Source organism: Phocoena phocoena, chromosome 14 (assembly GCF_963924675.1).
Source record: "Phocoena phocoena chromosome 14, mPhoPho1.1, whole genome shotgun sequence".
NCBI classification, from domain to species: domain Eukaryota; kingdom Metazoa; phylum Chordata; class Mammalia; order Artiodactyla; family Phocoenidae; genus Phocoena; species Phocoena phocoena.
Genome location: NC_089232.1, coordinates 7,929,051 through 7,948,224, shown reverse-complemented (window position 1 = coordinate 7,948,224; position 19,174 = coordinate 7,929,051). Strand labels below are relative to the sequence as shown.

At 38.3% G+C, this 19,174-nt stretch overlaps 1 protein-coding gene across 1 annotated transcript in view; it reads right to left on the bottom strand.

Moving 5' to 3' along the window:
- Positions 1-19,174, bottom strand: part of MGAT4A (alpha-1,3-mannosyl-glycoprotein 4-beta-N-acetylglucosaminyltransferase A) — a 98,631-nt gene that overhangs the window by 378 nt on the left and 79,079 nt on the right. Inside the window, exons 8-14 of the mRNA XM_065890786.1 lie at positions 14,869-14,983; positions 13,628-13,758; positions 10,295-10,402; positions 9,986-10,179; positions 8,116-8,194; positions 7,387-7,453; positions 124-236 (exon numbers count right to left, since the gene is read on the bottom strand). Coding sequence (XP_065746858.1) covers positions 124-236; positions 7,387-7,453; positions 8,116-8,194; positions 9,986-10,179; positions 10,295-10,402; positions 13,628-13,758; positions 14,869-14,983 — 807 coding nt within the window. The remainder of the gene's footprint in view (positions 1-123; positions 237-7,386; positions 7,454-8,115; positions 8,195-9,985; positions 10,180-10,294; positions 10,403-13,627; positions 13,759-14,868; positions 14,984-19,174) is intronic.

The following is a 19,174-nucleotide window of genomic DNA, read 5'->3' as shown; positions in this document are numbered from 1 at the left end:
TACAAGATAGTGAACAGCATGAAATGGCAATTTTCAATTCCAAAAAGGTCTTAATTATGAAATCCAAATGCTGTAAAAAATGTAGAATCTAAGCAGTTTCACTGATTTAATATATTGTCTTACCTCATTAAGAATGGCCCAAACAGCAGAATTCTGAATAACTGAAAGTCGGAATGCTGAGATGGGGTTTAGGCTGGGATCCACCATTCCTTCTGCAACACCATTCTCAAATTTCCCTTCAAAGTAAAAATCAACACTCATTGGGTAGACTGAAACAAGCACACATAAATTATCACTGACTTAAAGCAGGGAAGGAAAACACCAAAATATTTCTAGTGGATGTTTTTACACAAAGAGCATGGGTGAAATTTTTCCTTCTTTCTACCTTTATTCAACTTTTAAACGTTTCACCAAGTAGTATATGCTTAAAAACATTAGAAGCAACCTATTGAAAGAGGCAGAGCTATATATTTTCTTATTGCAAATTAAAAAAAAAAACAAATATATTTGTTCTTACATCAACTAACACAAGTTTTTAGCAAACTGTGACTTACAAACCTTACAAAATATACTCTGTACCATCTTTCAGTCTGATCACTTTGAGGATTAAGTCAATAGTAACAAATTTCAGTGCTTTAATTAGACTCACAACTGTTGGCCTTGAGCAGTTTCCAAGGTCACATCTAGATGGAATTAAAAGGTGATACCTCCTCAAGGCAGTTCCAACATAAAACTCCATTATAAATGATAAGCTCAAGAAGCTCTCCTGTAAGGATAAGGACCAAGAAGTTCTATAGAAGATAACATGCTCAGTACTCAAGTTTTCTTGCTGTGAGGAAACAGCAAGAAAACAAAACAAAAATGCTACTGAAAAAGTGACAGGAAAATGGTTTGTTCTGAGCCATACTGCTCTAAGCCAGGGATAGGCAAACTTCCTAAAAAGGGCAGATAGTAAATATTTGGGGATTTGTGGGTCAAGAGGGCATCTGAGAATATCATCCAGGTACTTGTATAGAAAAAGAGAAAACTAATTTTCACAAAATTTTTATTGATGAAATTCAAAATGTAATAACAACTAAGTTTGTTTTTTTTTTCTGCTAATACTAAGGAGTATGTAATTCCTTATGGGGGGATAATACTTAAATTAACTGGTATTCAAAGTTAGTGTTCCTTATCATCGAAATCGATTGCAAATGTTCATCTGTTAATGTGGATCCATAATGAGATTTGATATATTTTATCTTGAATGCTTCCTTTCACACAGCCTAGATACTGCAAGTATTGTTATGAACCCACAAGCACATGATTTTAATGGAGCACGTCCATGACTTGGAAGGTATCTGTGTAAAATTCTATTAGATTCTTCTCTTTGATAATCTGCCTCATCACTACATTGCAGACGAATCACCTTCAATCAGAGGTTGGGGGAAGCTCCTCAATTAGCTTGATATTATTACTTGCAGTTCAAATAACGTTAATAGTCATCCAAGTGACCTGAATGCAATATAAGTTTTGCACATAAGCACTGCTTTGTCTTGTGCTTTTAGGCTGAATTAAGAAACATCAAGTCTGAAGCAAAAACTAATTCTCAAAGAGATAATAGTGGTTGAGGGCAGTTCTCACTTGGAAAATTTTCAATCTTATTTCAGAGCTAAAACAAAACAAAACCAAAAAAAAAAAAAAACCACAATAAAATTTTATCACTGCTAAGCCCCAGAACTGCTGTGTGGCAGGGCAAGTCAGGATATTCAGTTCTTATTTCTGACAAAAATTCACAGAACTGTTGTTGATGAAGTCATTGAGAGTAAGTAAAGTTCACTGGCAACACTACTGGTTCAATAAATTAATGATACACGACACTCAAATACTCTCTGTAAAGCACCTGCTGATGAATAATAACATAACCATAGGCTTTAAACACCTTACATTGTTGCAAGCTTTGTAAATCTGTCCATCTAAGCCTTCTTCTCCTCCACACATATTTTCACCACCACTCATTGTAAAACATCCTAGCAGATTCCACTTCAGTTTGTATGAACTTTGTGTTTTCTCAACTGGTTTGAAAACATTCTTGCCTGTACTTGTTCTCTACAGACTATTCACAGAGACCAATTCTTCAGTCACTTCAAACCTGGCATTGACTCCAAATAACAACTAGGCAGTATCAGTAATATCTGTCCACTCACCAAGAGCCAAGGAAAATTGCTCAAATAATTTGCATTGCTTTTTGACTACTGATATTGTTCCCAAAGTCCCCAACTCCTCAAGCAATAGTTATTGCCGAAAGCCTGATGGTCCGAAATGAGTTTATTTTCTGGGCACACATATCTGCTGTAGTTAAACATGATTTAATTAACTCATCATCGGTAAATGGTTTTCTTGCTTGGCGAACACATGAGCCGGTTTGAAACCCGCTTTGGTTACAGTGTCCTTTGAAATTCTCAGGGATGAGATATCATATTTTAAATCTTCTCGTTTTTCTGACCATTGCTCTCCTGTGGGTTGGGGATGTTGTTGTGAGTGCTTAGCAGTGGTAACGCACGCTTTAGCACAGCTCTTGTGTCACTGCGTAACAACCACGTAACCTGCCATCTAATTTTGTAAAACCACCCATATTCCACTGCGTTAAAAAGCACAACATTCAAAGTCCACTTTTCTCTTCCTGTTTTGACATGAAGGGTAATCACTGGTAATTTTTTTTTAAATGTCACAGTAGAGTTATGTGTGTGGCACTTTAAACACTGTCAAATTATAATGCATCAAAGCTCTTTGTAGTGCACTGAGCAGCAATTCCCAGCACTGAGAGCACCACCGCCATCTCTTTTGCAACTGCTCACTTCTCTCTGCTGTTGTAGCATAAAAGCACACAGACGACACGTAAACAAATGAGCATAGCTGTGTTCAAAGAAACTCTACTCATGGACACTGAAATTTGAATACTTTCTAATTTTTACATGTCACAGTATATTACTATTCTTTTTATTTTTTCAACCATTTAAAAATGAAAATAAACAATGAAAAGAATTTCTACATTCTTCACTCACAGGCTATTAGAAAACAAGCAGTGGGCCACATTTGGCCCATGGGCTGTCGTTAGCTAACCGTTAAATTATGTGTCAACTCTAGAGTCTTAAAATATATTGACTAGGCTCATAGGAAGATAAGATACATTCAAATTGAAAAACCATACTGGAGAAAGTTCATTTTCATTTGTACGGGAAATATTCAACTTATGAACTGCCAAAGTAATGTTTTTATTAAAAAAAATTAATACTTATTTCATAAAAGTATGTCCTTATTTGGTGCTAGACGGGGGTAGGGAATGTATGCTACAAAAAATGTATTATTTAATACTGAGTTAGGAAGGGAATTCAGGGTTGAAAAATGCTGTGGAACTTGAAACATTTTAACTTATAATGTATCTGAATCTATCACCTGATGAGCTCATTTAATTAGAAAAATAATTAGCAAATTATATAGCTGGCCTCATTAAAAGACTCTCACCCAGCAATTTTATGCTGCAGATATACTCTCACATGTGCAAAAAGCGTATGTAGACTGCAGCAAAAACTGTGAACAATCTAAGTGCCCATGATTAGCAGACTGGCTAATTTAATTACAATATGCTAATACAAGGGAATATTAGGCAGCCCATTAAAAGACTGAAGAAAGAATAGAAAGAAGTAAAAGTTGTAGATAATGCAGTTGTGACTTACTTCCATTCCTAAGAATACATTGTAGAGAAACTCCCATACATGTGCCTACGTGTTCAGGCCAGCAAAAAAATGGAAACACACTTTATGACCAAACAGGACAGACAGCGATATATTCACCCATGGAGATCAGTACAGCAATGAAAATGAATAAGCCATAGATACACACATCCACATGGTTGAACATCACAGTGGTGAGAGAAAAAAGCAAACTGTAGACTACAGAATGTCATCATTCATATCAAATTTCAAAACAAGCAAAGTAAGACTGCATTATTCAGGGATATATCACACATATGTAGTAAAAGCATATGTCGAAATGGTAACCACAAAATTTAGGATAGTAGTTACCCTTGGGTGGGTGGGGAAAGAAGATCATTAGGGAAGAGCAACTGAACTGGCCAATCTTAACCTGCCATACACTGATATTCACTACATTATTAGTTGTATCTTCTTGTGCATCTGAAATATTTACAATTTTTAAAAAATGTTCATCTTCCATATGCACATATGTATTCTGTTCAGTGAAAAAAACACGATGTAGAACAAGGTTGTAGAGTATGTTACCATTTATGTGTGATTGTGTGTTTTCGAAGAATATACTAAAATATTTTTATTTATGAATAGATACTTCTAGAAGAATACAAATCATTATAGCAATTGCCTCTGGGAAGCACCGGGTAGGAGGGGAAAGAAGAGGGAAGGAGACACGTTTACCCTCTTAAATTTGTATTTGGTACCATGTACATGTATTAACTTTCCAAACAACAAATTTAACTTTTGTCCTTAACCCAATGGTCCGGTAGGTAAGCATTAAAAGATAAAAAAGAAGGGGAAAATGAAGGAGGAAATGACTAAAGAGTGACTGGAATCCCCAAACCCTGGCATTAGGAGGGACTTGCAAGGTCATGCCCTCCGTGGACGCCCTTCTGCTACCCAGACGGTGGTCCATTCCTTCTTCCAGTGTTCCTCTGTGAAAGGCTCTTCTTCTGCTGTCTCATAATTTTAACCTACTAATAAATCTGGTATTTCTTTCACAGGACTGTCCTTAGTTACCATCCCGCCAGCCCCACCTTCACGCATCAGGTCTCTGCTAACGGCCAGCTGGGTGTCTACTGTTTCCGACAATTGCCTTTGGGCGTAAGTTGCTGCATAATCTGATCCTATTGAACCCAGGCCCCTTTGTAGCGCCAGCCTTTGTGGCTTGTCCCACCCAAGAGGGCTCTTATTTAGCTACCTCTTTCTCTGGTTCTCTCTGTCAAACTTCTGGATGGGCTGCAGTTTAGCTTGAATGTAGCTACCAGTCTCCTCCTAACTGTTTACCACCAAGATCTCCATCATGTTCCACAGCGCCCTTGGGCTTGAACTTCCCCAAGTTCTGTTTCAAGCGTACCCTTAGGGTACGCTACAGAGCTCTCTGATGGCCTGCCTCTCCCCTGGAGAAAATCTCTGCACCACTGCTCAGGACCCCTGGCAAGGACAGCAGCCCACCTCCCAGCTAAAGTGACACCCCTGCTTTACAAGCAGAGCACTGGGTTGTAGCAGTAGCCCTTCGTGTCCTGGCTGACCTCTCCCAGTGTGCGGGGACCAGTGGGCTGGGGGACGTGATCAGGGCCAAGGACTCTCACCCTGCCGTGCCTGCAGCAAAGGTTCGCCCGATGAATGGAAGTTAGGTGGAGGAAAGGAGCCTCAGATTTCTAAGCTGCTCATGTCTGGAACAGAGCTTCTGCAACAGGGAGCTGGGGAGGTGACAGATGCTGGTGGCCTGCCCTTTCCGGTGAGATACCACAGCCCTGGAGTGGGGGCTGATGGGAGAGGGAGTCTGTATTTTTGGCTGGACATGCAGAGTAGAGCTTCTGAGTCACTGAGCTTGGCCAGCGTGGGTAATGAGCGAGTCAGGGCTCCAATGCCACAGACTCTTAATGCTGTTACTGAGATTCAGACTTTACGAGTTAATGTTTCTCTATTTGCTGTACTTTTCTAAAAAACTACCTTTCACCAGTTATGGTTGTCTCACTAGAAAAAGGTCTGCAGAGCCCCTCACACGCCATTCAGCTAAAGCATGCTTCTTAAGGGAGCAGAATTTTTTATATGAGCTTGAAAAAAAATCAGCTGCTTTTGTTTCTGATCACACTTTTGTTACGCAAGGTCCTAGGTCTGATCACCCATCAGTTCTCTTCCAGTTCTAAATATGTATGAGTTGATGTTTTAGATGGTCATTATCTTCAAATTACTGCAATCATATAAATGTCTCTATTTCCTATGCTACTTTCATAACCTAGAACACAACATTCTCAGAAATTTAATAACTCATAGGTAATAGGGTTAATAAATGTCTCATATACGCAGCTAATCTTATGAACATTTCTAGAGTGGGCTAAAATATAACCCAAATATGAAAATAATTAAACTCATCTATCCACTAAGCTATATAGAAATCAGTCAGGGTGACTGTACAAGCCTTGTAGCAAACACTGAATGACATTCACGAAACGTAAAACTGCTTGAGAGAGTTATAAGAATGCCTCTGTCCTGTATACCTACAATATTAATTGCCCAATAATCTCTTCTGCCTACCACTAGGAAAAGCATTAATTTAAGTAAAAAGAAAATATATAATCATCCACTGATTATAATCACAGGAGATGCTTGAGCAACAAAGCCCCCTCCCCCTTCCACAGTGAGCGCACAGAACTGAGCTACGAAACGTGATTACACAGAAGAGGTGCATGCACTGTGGTAAGAAGAGCCAAGGAGAAGGCAGCTAAACTTGTTAATAAAGGATGAGAAAGCATTCATCAGGAGGAGAAATACCAATCCATCGTTTTAGGCGGGGAAAGTGGACAGAAACACGGCTGGGAGCACAGGGCATTAGAGGAACACATCTTAGGACTGGAGAGATGAAGCATAAGAGGAAAGTAACAAGATACGAAAGTGGGTGGGAGCTAAGGAATCTGATCACGGAAGGTCATTAAGGTTTTCAGCCAGGTTAATACAGCATTTAGGTTTTGGCAAGGGAGCTACAGTGGCTCGGTGGACTGGCTCGGAAACAGAGGCAGAGTATCGCTGCAGTAGGGTGAATGCACATTCAGACACAAATAGACATTTTATGCTAATGGACAGTGAAGGTGGGTGTGGGGTTTCAGAGTGTCTCCCAAGGTTAGACTCAGGCAGCTAGATGAATCGTGACAGCACAAACCATGGTGACCAATGACGAAATGTCCATATTTACAGACGCTCCGGGTAGATGGCTACGTGGCCTCCACGTAGTTTGTCAGCTGGCATCTCAGTACAGATCTAAAGCTCAGGAGGGAGGCAGGGCTAAAGGCTCAGACTCTGGCATACGGATATTGCTGGGATCATGAGAGCAGTCAGCTAAGATCATCCAGTACGAGACTGCAGGAGGCAGCTTGAAGGCGGATTATCTACCAGTGACAACAGTGAGGCAGCAGATGCAGAGAGAAAGAGGAACCAGGAAATGAACCTTTGATCTGAAACCCTAGTTGGGTCAAGATAGTAATAAAAGTATGTACTAGAACACAGAGAACAAATAAAAGAGAACACTGGTATTTATAATCCTGAAGCTGCTGAATATCTGAAAAGAACTTAAAATTACTTCAGGACTAAGTCCAAAAAAGTAAAGGACATTTTACTAGTTTCAAGTGGGTATTACCTATTCTGAAATAGCCATCTCCTAATCGTTTGTCTTTGGTTTCTTTGCTGATTTCCAAACCTTCACTCTAAAATAGAACAAAAACATAAATAATTACTTCTATTTAAAACAAATCTAGATTAATATATCTTAATAAATATAAAAGTGGCATCTGTGGCACAGCTATCTCTGAAAAGAGAAAATGCCATGTCAGTCTTGAACCTTAAAAGGTTTATCAATCAGTATAAGTGCTCCATCTGAATCTGTATATAATATACTGTTGGCTAGACATTTTTAATTTTAATTAATTTCCAGTTTAAATCAATTTAATAGAATGCTGTTTTCTATTAAAAATATACAGAAGTAAAGAACTGTGTGTTACCTTGAAAGAAATTAAGCATTCCTTAGAGACCAATAAATTAACTTTCTACATTATTCAACAGGCATTAAAACTGCATGATATTTTGGGACTCAAAATACAAACAGCAAGTAAACATTAAAGTAAAATAATGATTCATTTATTTTCCCAGTACAAATGTCCAAGTTACTTTCCAACAGGAAACAGAATAAAGGCTCTTTCTATGAAGGCAAACGGGACAATATACCAGGTGTTCCATATTGCCAAAAGAAGTTGGTATTACTCACCACTAAGGTCCTGCCATCATGAGAATTTCTTAAACAGGAAGAGCCTCAAATCAGGTCTATTAATATTAGTTCTCAAGGAAAATTTAGGAGAAAAAATAGTCATACCTTCAAAGGCAAAACTTCTACAGTTGTGTTGATCAGAATATCCCCTGGATGTTCCTGGTTGCCACTATGGAACAAATAACTGAAAAGACAAACATAAAAAGAAAAATACAGTCAGACTACCCTCCACGAAGGTTCAGAAGGGGGCCTCACCTCAGAATAAGGTTGACGACGCTAAAGTCTGTAGTGGCTGCACATCATATGTCCTGAATAGTTGCAGGGAAATTAAAACCTAAGGGGGATGCAATAGCTCCTCTATCAGAGGGGCATGTTTGCTGCGTAACAATAATGTACTTGACAAAAAAAAAAAAAAAAGATGACGGTGTTTTGTTGCTGTTGATGCAGCCATTAAAATGCTTGTGAATCACTTGTGACAGAGTATATTGGATAATATATGATATAAAATTACAGGTAGACCACGATCTCAAAGTAGAAAGTGCACACAGTTACCAAGAAAATAAAAGTGTCAATATGGTCATAATGGTATCCTTGGGGTTATGATTTTTTCCCTCATTCTTCACACCTTAAAATTTTTGTATAATGAACACATACGTATGTTACACAGAGAATTTTTTTCCTAACACTTCACTTCTGTATTAATAAATACAACTTCTGCTTTTTCCCCTCTCAGCAAATAAGTTATGGTGAAAATCAAATGATCCCTTTTCTCTGTCCTAGGAAGGGTGGGTCTGTGCATGGACTCCAAGAAAATTCTCATATACTGTCATTTTAGAAGAATTGTGTTTCGCTAGAAAAGTGCCCTCAGTAGGGGCATTATAAATATCATTTTACAGAGGTTTATTGTAAATATATTTGCTGTTACTAAGTTTGATCTCAAATATATGAGCTCTTTAGCAGATTCTTTGATGGAATTATTTCCTAAAAATAAACCCATAAATGTGGTTTGAGGCTGTTCTTCTTGAGGTGAAAGAAGAGTGCTATTTCTAATTCTATGAGGGCTCAAGTGTGGTGAACAATACCTCACAGAGTTCCACTACACAGTATAAAAATGAACATTAAATAACAACAAAACCAATATTATATACTCATATAAGTGCAAAATGTTACTCAAAAGTATTCTAATATGTCTTGCCAGTGATCTTCCCATTGCTTATAACATTTTTACACTTAAACTCCTCTTTAGAATCAGTTTAGAGTAACAAAAGAAAATAGCATTACATGTAGCTATGCATTGTTTTTGACCACCTTAAACAGAATTATTCCAAATTATTTTTGGCAGATTCTAAAAACCAAATGGCCTTCAAAGGAGAAGACATAACATCACATTCTGGGGATTACATGGAAGTATGCCACAGACAGTCTGGGGAATATACCCAAAACTGAGGAAAGATTGAAGGAATTGTGACTGTTAAGTAAAAATGGGGAGAAAAAGTCCCAACTTTTGCAAAGTGAAGAGAAATGCTGAAACACATAAAAGGGCTTTAAATTCTTCCATGGTGTACTAAAAGCACTGAGTAGCAATAGTCTTAGTCTGTCAAATTTATCATTTCAACCAAATTGCTGGGCCATCCACTAGCTCGCAGCCAAACCTGAAGGGATATTCTAGGATAAGGACGTGAAAACTAATTTGGGATTCTGAGGGAGAGTTCTACATAAAAGTATTAAAAATCTATACTAAATATACATTCAGAAATACCAATAGAATTTATCAAACATACTAAATGCTGGTATTATATCTGTAGGCAACATACCCATACTGTTACTGAGTTATACAAAATGTATTTTATAATCCAACATTTAGGACTCGTTGACTGCTCACATGTGTTATATACACCAAAAATTCCGTCATAAATCACATTATGAATAAGAGGTCTGAATTGTAAGACCAAATTATATTTCAATAATGACCTACCTTTCCACATTGACTGGCTTGTCAAATTTAAACAGGATGTAGTCTCCAGCTACTGGAGTTATAGCCCAGAAGAAATCCTCCCCCATATAAGTTTTCTCCAGTGTATGTCCTTGGTAGACCTTCAGAGAAGTAGATACCTCTGCAGGGGGGTTTACATGGATCTTAAGAAGCAATGGTTTCATGTAATCTTTATCCTAGGAGGAAAGACATATTAACAACATACGGCTCATTTATACTTCAGAAGAACAAGGATTATACAGTAGATAACAAATTGTCTGTGCATGAGAAAAATAAAATTAAATCACCAACCGTGAGTTTCTGAATTTTTCCTGATAGTGAAGAATGCAGACCAACATGTTGGAAAAGGGAAGGTCTGAAGCGAATCCGCAGATTTGCTTTCTGTCGATCACAATGTTTCTAAGTATTAAAAGGGAATGTTAGTGTTACATTATAAAGTGAAATCTTGTCCTCCTCTGAAAGATGAGAAGCCCTTCAGAAGGGTAAATATTGAAAAGAAAATCCAGCTTCATCTCATAATTCCAAGTCGTGTTTCTTTAGGGTCCTCTTTGAGGCATTAATAGATTCGCTACCTACTTGATAAACAGACACGATGAGGAAATTAAAAATAAGCGGACACGATGCGGAAATTAAAAATAAGCACTTCCAAGGGAAGAGTTAAGGTCAAAATAGGTCAATATACATTTGACTTTTAATGTTAAAATGCACAAACTCTAGAGGTTTGGTTCAAATACACAAAATACCTTTAATTGGATAATATAATGAAGAATTTGCAGATAAGGAAAAGCACATTTTGTTGCATGAAATCAATTTGAAAATGTGAGCCAGCAAGTGGACTACAAGCAAGGACACAACATCAAAACAGACAAATCGGGCTTCCCCGGTGGCGCAGTGGTTGAGAGTCCACCTGCCAATGCAGGGGACGCGGGTTCGCGCCCCTGTCCGGGAAGATCCCACATGCCGCGGAGCGGCTGCGCCCGTGAGCCATGGCCGCTGAGCCTGCGCGTCCGGAGCCTGTGCTCTCACAGCGGTGAGAGGCCCACGTACAAAAAAAAAAAAACCAGACAAATCCAACTCAGCACAGTTGGGAGACACCTATGTTTCAGCTCTAAGTGCCCCATGGCCCATATTTTCGATTATAACCTGCTCTCGTGTGATCATGGCGTGTGGGACCTACAGCCCTGGCAGGACTCTCGTGCATTCATTAGCTCAGTGCTTCAGGACAGCCATGGCTACCTTGTCGTGCTTTTATAAACCCTTTCCATTTTCAATGACTTGTATAAGTTTTGGGCCCAGAACATACTGAAAAGGACAGGTATAAGACATTTCCACTTTGAAAGACCTCCAATTATTTCCTGGGTGTTAAAATGCCTAATTTTCTCAAGAGGTTCACTCCATTAGCATTATCGCTAACAGGAGGGTAGAGGTGAAACTGTATATCTTATTTACACAAATAAAACACTCGAGTGGAAGAAGAGGGAAGGTAAGGGAGGGAGAGGACAGGGGAGGAGCGAGGAGAGGGGAGGTGGGACGGTGGAGGCGAGAGAGGATGAGAAGCAGCAGTGCCTGAGAGCGAGCTAACCACTCAACACACAGGCAACGAATGACACATTCGGGCCCGAAGAGTCAAAGCAGGTCCATAAACCTTTGGAAGAATGTGTGAATGCTTTTTTTTTTTTTAAAGTAACATTGGTTTATAACATTATATAAGTTTCAAATACACATTATACTTCTACTTCTGTATACACTACAGTGTTCTCACCACCAAGTCAGTTTCCATCCATCACCATACAGTTGACCCCCTTTACCCATTTCACCCCGCCACTCAGCCCCTGCCCCGTCCAGTCTGGTAACCACTACTCTGTTCTTATAACTACGTGTTTGTTTTTGCTTGGTACTATTGGTGGGAATGTAAACTGGTACAGCCACTGTGGAAAACAGTATGGAGATTCCTCAAAAAACTAGGAATTACCATATGACCCATCAATCCCACTGCTGGGTATTTATCCAAGGAACACGAAAACACGAAATCAGAAAAGACACATGCACCCCTATGTTCATCACAACATTATTTATAATAGCCACGATATGGAAACAACCTAAGTGCCCATCAACGGATGAATGGATAAAGATGTGCTGTGTACACACACACACACACACACACACACACACACACACAGGAATACTACTCAAACATATAAAAGATTACTCAAACATATAAAAGATGAAATCTTTCCATTTGCAACAACATGGATGAACCTTGAGGGTATTATGCTCAGTGAAATAAGTGTGAATGGAAGGGTCTCCTCGACCACTGTCAAAGGGATGTGATTCTGGAGCCAGCAAGTATGTGGTGACAGCTTCCGTGACATCCTAGTGGAAGCAGCTGAAAAATTACAGGCCATAGAAAGAAGGGTGGAAGAATGTATCTTCATGGTTTTAATTTTTACTTTCAGAGATTTTCACCTCACAAGCTCACTTAAGAACCTAACCACCATATTAGATAAAACTGTACAGGACCAATTAAAGGCAAGTGTGTTGTACAAATGTAAAGATGACATGAATTGTTCTGTGTCCTACAATAAAAATTCCTGCAAATCACAAAGAAAATACAGGTAAGGGCTTACATCATAAAAATGAATTGATCGAATCGATTCATATGTTCAGTCATTTTTGGAAAGCTGGTACTCTGCTATTTCGCTACACACCATGATTTGCTCTAAGAAAGTGGTTATTTTTAAAAGAGAGAGAAAGGACACCTGAAGAGGGTGTCCTAAAAACTAACTGGCAGATAGGATGATCAAACTGTTCTAGGGAATATAAGGTCATGAAATCAAATTAAATGTTTCTTTGGGAGAATAAGTCAACACTATAATGACATATGCTTATAATAAAGATTTCCTTGTGATTACATGTCAAAGTGACTCATTCATTTTTAAGAATGTGTATTCATATTTCACTTATGCTTACAGCCAACAATTTAAAATTTTTTTCCAGAGATACAATTCAAATTAGACAAGAAAAACATATTAATTTACTTTCTACAATAAGATTTCAATGGAGATAACTTAATATTTAAATAGTCCAAGCAAAAATCATTGTTTACATACTTACCTGTCACCAACATCCCAAAGGTCAGCATATCAGCATGAACATTGGCTTCTTACAAGTAACACAATACGAAAAAGGTACACTTTTGACTTGTCATTGTTTTGGTATAAAATATGACCTCCATTCTACTGCTTATATCCAGGTGTGCTGGGGTCCGATATTGTCCCCAAAGTATTTGAAAACAGAAAGCTGACAGAGGATGTGAAGCAAACCAAAACAACTCCCCCCGACACAGGACAGATATGGCCAACAGCAAGGAAACACCAGAGCCTCAATAAACATTCATCAGCAATTTAAAGAAAGGTGCACTTCACTGACTTAAAAGTCCCTCCAGAACAGGAACTTCTTGTAGTTCTAGAAAGAAGGCAAGCACTTACACTGGTAAGTGGAAACACTGTTTTCTTTCAGCTACCTATTTAACTGTTCGTTTACAACATCTGGTTCCCTAAGAGTCATCACTTCCACTAAAAACATAAAAGAAGCCTCTTCTACCCGCATAAGAAATTAACTTACTGCATCTTTTTCAGGGTTGCAGACTTTCACCCACAGAATATGGTCCAAGAGCCAATCAATGGGTTTCTCCTTATAGAACATAAATATGAATTCCACAATTAGAGTGAGGTCTGGCGCTTGAAACATTTTACCTGAAAAGATATTCCTAATCAGTAACTGTAATAAAGAAGCCAAGCAACAAAATAGCTTAAATGAGTGAAATCCATACAACAAATACACTAAAGCTTGTGCTTTCAACTATAAACCGTTATCAATAATTTCCCCACCTGTCTTATCAAAAACAAACTTGCTTTAGCTAAGTTTACTTGTCACCTGAGTATTAACAGAAGTAGGTACTGAACTCCTAACTTTCTCCATTACAAAATCTATCATACAATTACTAGCTCAAAGGATTCAAGAAGCAAGCTGGAGATTTTTCCTTTATGTCTTATTAAAATTCTTCCCATAAAAAAGGAACTTAAGAGGTTTAAGTAAAAAAAAAAAAAATTAACTAAATCAATAAAAGCAAAAAACAAGGACTCCTGATTTTGTCTTCACTGAAACCTTCACAAATCAAGATGTTTTTTGAGTCTTAAATTAAGTTTTGAGATAAATGATCAACAAGATCAAAGCCCCAGTCTCTAATACTTACAGATTTAACGCATTAGAGGCAGCGAAATGTTACTCTCTGGGGTGTTTTTTAAGACCTATAAATTTCCTTCAACCTTCAACTTTAAACGTATTCTCTTTAGTTGGATACTTTAGGAATTTTAATGAAAAAAAACTTTAAAAATAAGTACCCTTGCTAGTCCATGAAAGCAACACATGAATACAAACTAATGACTGAACAAGAACTTCATGTGCTATGTCAAATACCAGGAATTCCTATTAGAAAACCACTAGCGCAGGACTCTTCTTAAAAGAACCCCAATCTTGCAAAAGCTCTGGGCTTTAAAACAGGAACTCGAAGTGTCCGAGAAGGAACCAGACAGCTCCCCAGGACAGTGGTTGGCTCTCTGTGGACATGAAAAGCCAGCAGGGCTGCCTTGCAGAACTCCAGAGTAAATATTACCATCTTAGAACTCTCCAAATATTATTTTGGGTTCACTTTCAACATTTTATACACAGAAGTTTACCGAAATTAAATTTTCTCAAAAGCAATCCATTTCCAGAGGGAAAAAGACAACTTTAAGGTAAAAAAAAAAAAAAAAATTCTAAGTCAGTTATTTCTGAAAAGTAAATAAATCTAAAACTTTTCTTACCAATGAAGCCCAGCTGGGAGAACTCAAGTATCATCCATTCCTCAGAAGAAAGTTGAAGTGCAAAATTTTTTATGGTGTTAAAGTAATTCTGTTTGACAATAATATCATCTTCAAGCTAAAGAAAGTTGAACAATCATATTAATAAATCAGAAAGAGAAGGAAGATTTAAAGAGAACATTCTTTACTACGGAAAAACTCAAGCACACTTTTATAATGACAATCAAGGAAACAATGGTCAAAAACGATGAAAATATAAAAATAAATTTTAGGACTTTCCTAGCAGTCCAGTGGTTAAGACTCCACGCTCTCAATGCAGGGGGCACGGGTTCCATCCCTGGTCAGGGAAGATCCCACATGCCACGTGGTGTGGCCAAAAGATATATAATAATAATAATGATAAAATAAAAAGGAAAAATTATAAAAAATAAATAAATTTTATTAAAAGAAAGCAAGGAAAATAAAATGGCAGATGCACATAGCAAGTAAAACCACTCCCTTACCATGGGAAATAACAAAACCACTCCATGAATTACTCCTTTTGGTCCTTTTATGGCTCCCAACATGATTTCACACTATCCTGTTTTCTTTTCAAAGGAAAAGAATTTTATAGGCCTTTTAATTTTTTCTTTTTTTTTTTTTTTGCTTTTTACATAATACATGTAACAAGTCAAAAAAAGAAAAAAAGCTAGCAGCTCTCCTTCTCTGCCCTCCACCCTGCTAGTAGAAGTGACCAATGTTCAAGGTTGGGTGTGCACCCACTGGACACCTTCAATATGGGCATACAGCACAGGTAGACCCATACCTACCTTAAGGTTCCCACCACCTTTACGTTTTTATTAAAAAGGGATCACATTATGAAACTGGTTTTTTTCTCTTAATATATCATGAATATCTTTCCAGGTTAAAAAGTATATATTTAAAGCATTCTCTCTAGCAGATTCATACTATTCCCTGGGATTGATGGACAAATCATTCACCTGCTCATAGGCAGACACCCAGGTTGCTTCTCATTCTTTGTCAATGCAAACAGTGCTTACACTTCATATCAGTGCTATTCATTTCTGTAGGATGGGTTCCTAAAAGTTCTCTTTTTATATTTTAAAAGGTATCTTCAAAATACTTAAGAAGCTGTAGCAACTCAGAGCGCCAGTTAACCCCATGTGCTCTGCCATCACCACGTGTGTTACTGGAATGTTTACCAGTTCAACAGGGAGTTGACAGAGACCAGAGATCAAGAGCATCTGCAAAGACTTCCTCCCCAAATCTCCTTTCATAAAATTTTAAAGTCATAAGATGTTTTTTTTTACATATATACATTATTTTTTAATATTCTTTTCCATTGATGATTTTAATATCAGAAGAAAACTCTTTTTTTTCTTTTTTTTTTTGCGGTACACGGGCCTCTCACTGTTGTGGCCTCTCCCGTTGCGGAGCACAGACTCCGGATGCACAGGCCCAGCGGCCACGGCCCATGGGCCCAGCCGCTCCGCGGCATGTGGGATCTTCCCAGACCCGGGCACAAACCCGTGTCCCCTGCATCGGCTGGCAGACTCTCAACCACTGCGCCACCAGGGAAGCCCCTTCCTTTTCTTAATGACACATTATCATTTCTAGTTATCTGCAAGTAATTTTCACTTATTTTAGTATTTAGATTTTTTCATGTGTTTAAGTGCTATAAGCTTTCTTCCTATCTGTGAAGAAACAGTAGCAATATTTGGAAAGGTATGATTTTGACTCACCCAATATCTACTGAGCTTTGATTATGTTCCAGACACAGTACTAAACCCTGGGAACCCACCAGTGAACAGAAAAGACAAGTTTTACACCCTCAGAGCTTGTAGGGAAGCCAGAGGGAAAACCAGACAAAGCACAAAGCCCCGCTGGCACCTAACCTTGCTTTCCCAAAGAGATGCCCACACTCACACACAAACATTGGCTGTGGACGCCCAAAGGAAAGATGACCCCCAATACCAGGTACTTCCAAGTTTTTCCAGTAAGTAGATTAAAAAACAAGCTTGGAATAGAGATGCAGACGTAGGGAACACACATGTGGACATGTAGGGGGAGCGAGGGGGGGATGAATTGGGAGATTGGGATTGACATATACACCATGTGTAAAACAGATAGCTAGTGGGAACCTGCTATATAGCGCAGGGAGCTCAGTTCGGTGCTCCGTGGTGACCTAGATGGGTGGGATGGGGGAGTGTGGGAGCGAAGTCCAAGAGGGAGGGAATATATGTACACATAGAGTTGATTCACTGCGTTGTATAGCAGAAATTAACACAACATTGTAAAGCAACTATACCCCAATTTAAAAAACAAAAACAAGCTTGGGACTGATTTAAATATACAGAAGTGTAGGTGAAATAATTAAATGCCTACTTAAAATTTAGTACACTAAATTTGGTTACCACCAAAAATGTACATTTTTTTATATTAAATTAGAAAAATTGCTTTCTTCCACTCTCACACCTCATCAAACAACTTCACTTTTTAAGAAACTTTTAAAGATAACTGTAGATTCATATGCAGCTATAAAAAATAATACAGAGACCCAACAGACCCCCAATATATATCCTCCAATATAATTACAGCACAATATCACAACCAGGAAATTGACTCTGATACAATTCAACCACATTATTCAAATTTCACCAGTTTTACATGCACCCAGTTGTGTGTAGCTGTGTGTCTGTGTGTTTAGCTCCATGCAATCTTAACACGTGTACATGTGCAAGAGCACTAGTAGAGCTAGGACACAGATCAGTTCCATCACAGGGACTCTCATGCTACCCTTTGCATCCTCAGCCACCTCCCTCCTTTCCCCCCATCCTAGCCTCTGGTAACCAAGAGTGTTCTCCATCTCCATAATTTTGTCATTTCAAGAATGCTATATAGGGATCTCCCTGTTGGCACAGTGGTTAGGAATCCGCCTGCCAATACAGGGGACACAGGTTCGATCCCTGGTCCGGGAACATCCCACATGCCACACAGCAACTAAGCCTACACGTCACAACTACTGAGCCTGTGCTCTAGAGCCCGCGAGCCACAACTACTGAGCCCTCATGCCACAACTACTGAAGCCCAAGCACCTAGAGCCCGTGCTCCGCGACAAGAGAAGCCACTGCAATGAGAAGCCCGTGCACTGCAATGAAGAGTAGCCCCTGCTCGCCGTAACTAGAGAAAACCCGCATGCAGCAACAAAGACCCAACACAGCCAAAATAAATAAATTAATTAAATAAATTAATTTTAAAAAAAAGTCTTGGGTAGGATACACCCCCAACATATGCAATCTTGAAGTCATGTCCCTGGGATAATTATGAAGTCTGGATTACAATACTTTGTACATCATAATGAACTCACTGAGATAATTCTATATATTATGTAAAGACCTGAAGGTAAAGCAACTCCCTCTTTTCTGAGGCATAATTTTTGGGCAAATAGGGTAATTTTAAGAATGTTCAGTGGATCCATATGTGAAAGACCTGAAAAGCTGGTAGCAATCTTAATGACCAACAATAAGGTCATCGTGATAGCTGAATAATGGTACTTCCAGAAGCAATTAAAAATTATACCAATCTATAATTACTGGCATATAAAGGTGTCTACAGTATGTTAAATGACAGCAAAACAGGCTTTAAGACAGTATGCACAGGACACTCCTGTTATAAAAAGGGTTGTATTAAATGAGTTAATATGTGAAAAACAAATTTTAAAGAACAATGCCTGACACATGGTAAGTATGCAATAAATGTTAGTTCATAGCAGCTGTTATTGTTATAATACATCATATATTGACCCTGCTTAGGGGAAGTTTTCCTTACCATCCTCTTTCTTAACCCCCATCCTTTTCTCAATTTTTAAATATTAACTTTTCCTACACTCCCCCCAAAAGGTTTAAGGTTCCATTAATTCTTCCCTTAGAGGAAAACTGGAAACAAATTTTAAAAGTGATATAGCTACACTTTTAAATTCTCTCTATAAAGTTCTTGACCATAATGTAAATATTTATATACTGGCCCTAGAACAAAGAGCAAGGTTCAACTACCATAATATTTGGTATACATTAAAATAAAATGCTATGAAATTATTATCTTAAAACTAAAATCAAACTTCTCTAATGTATTTAGAGGAAATGTACTACCTATATCTAGGATATTGTTTTTTTATATGCACAGCTGTTGCATCCTGTTATAGACAATGTTGCACTCTATCATCATTTCCATTTTCCATCCTGTGAACCAAGGAAAGGTTCACGCACACCTGAATGCAGCTGGCTCGAGGTACAATGTCAAAGGAGACAAA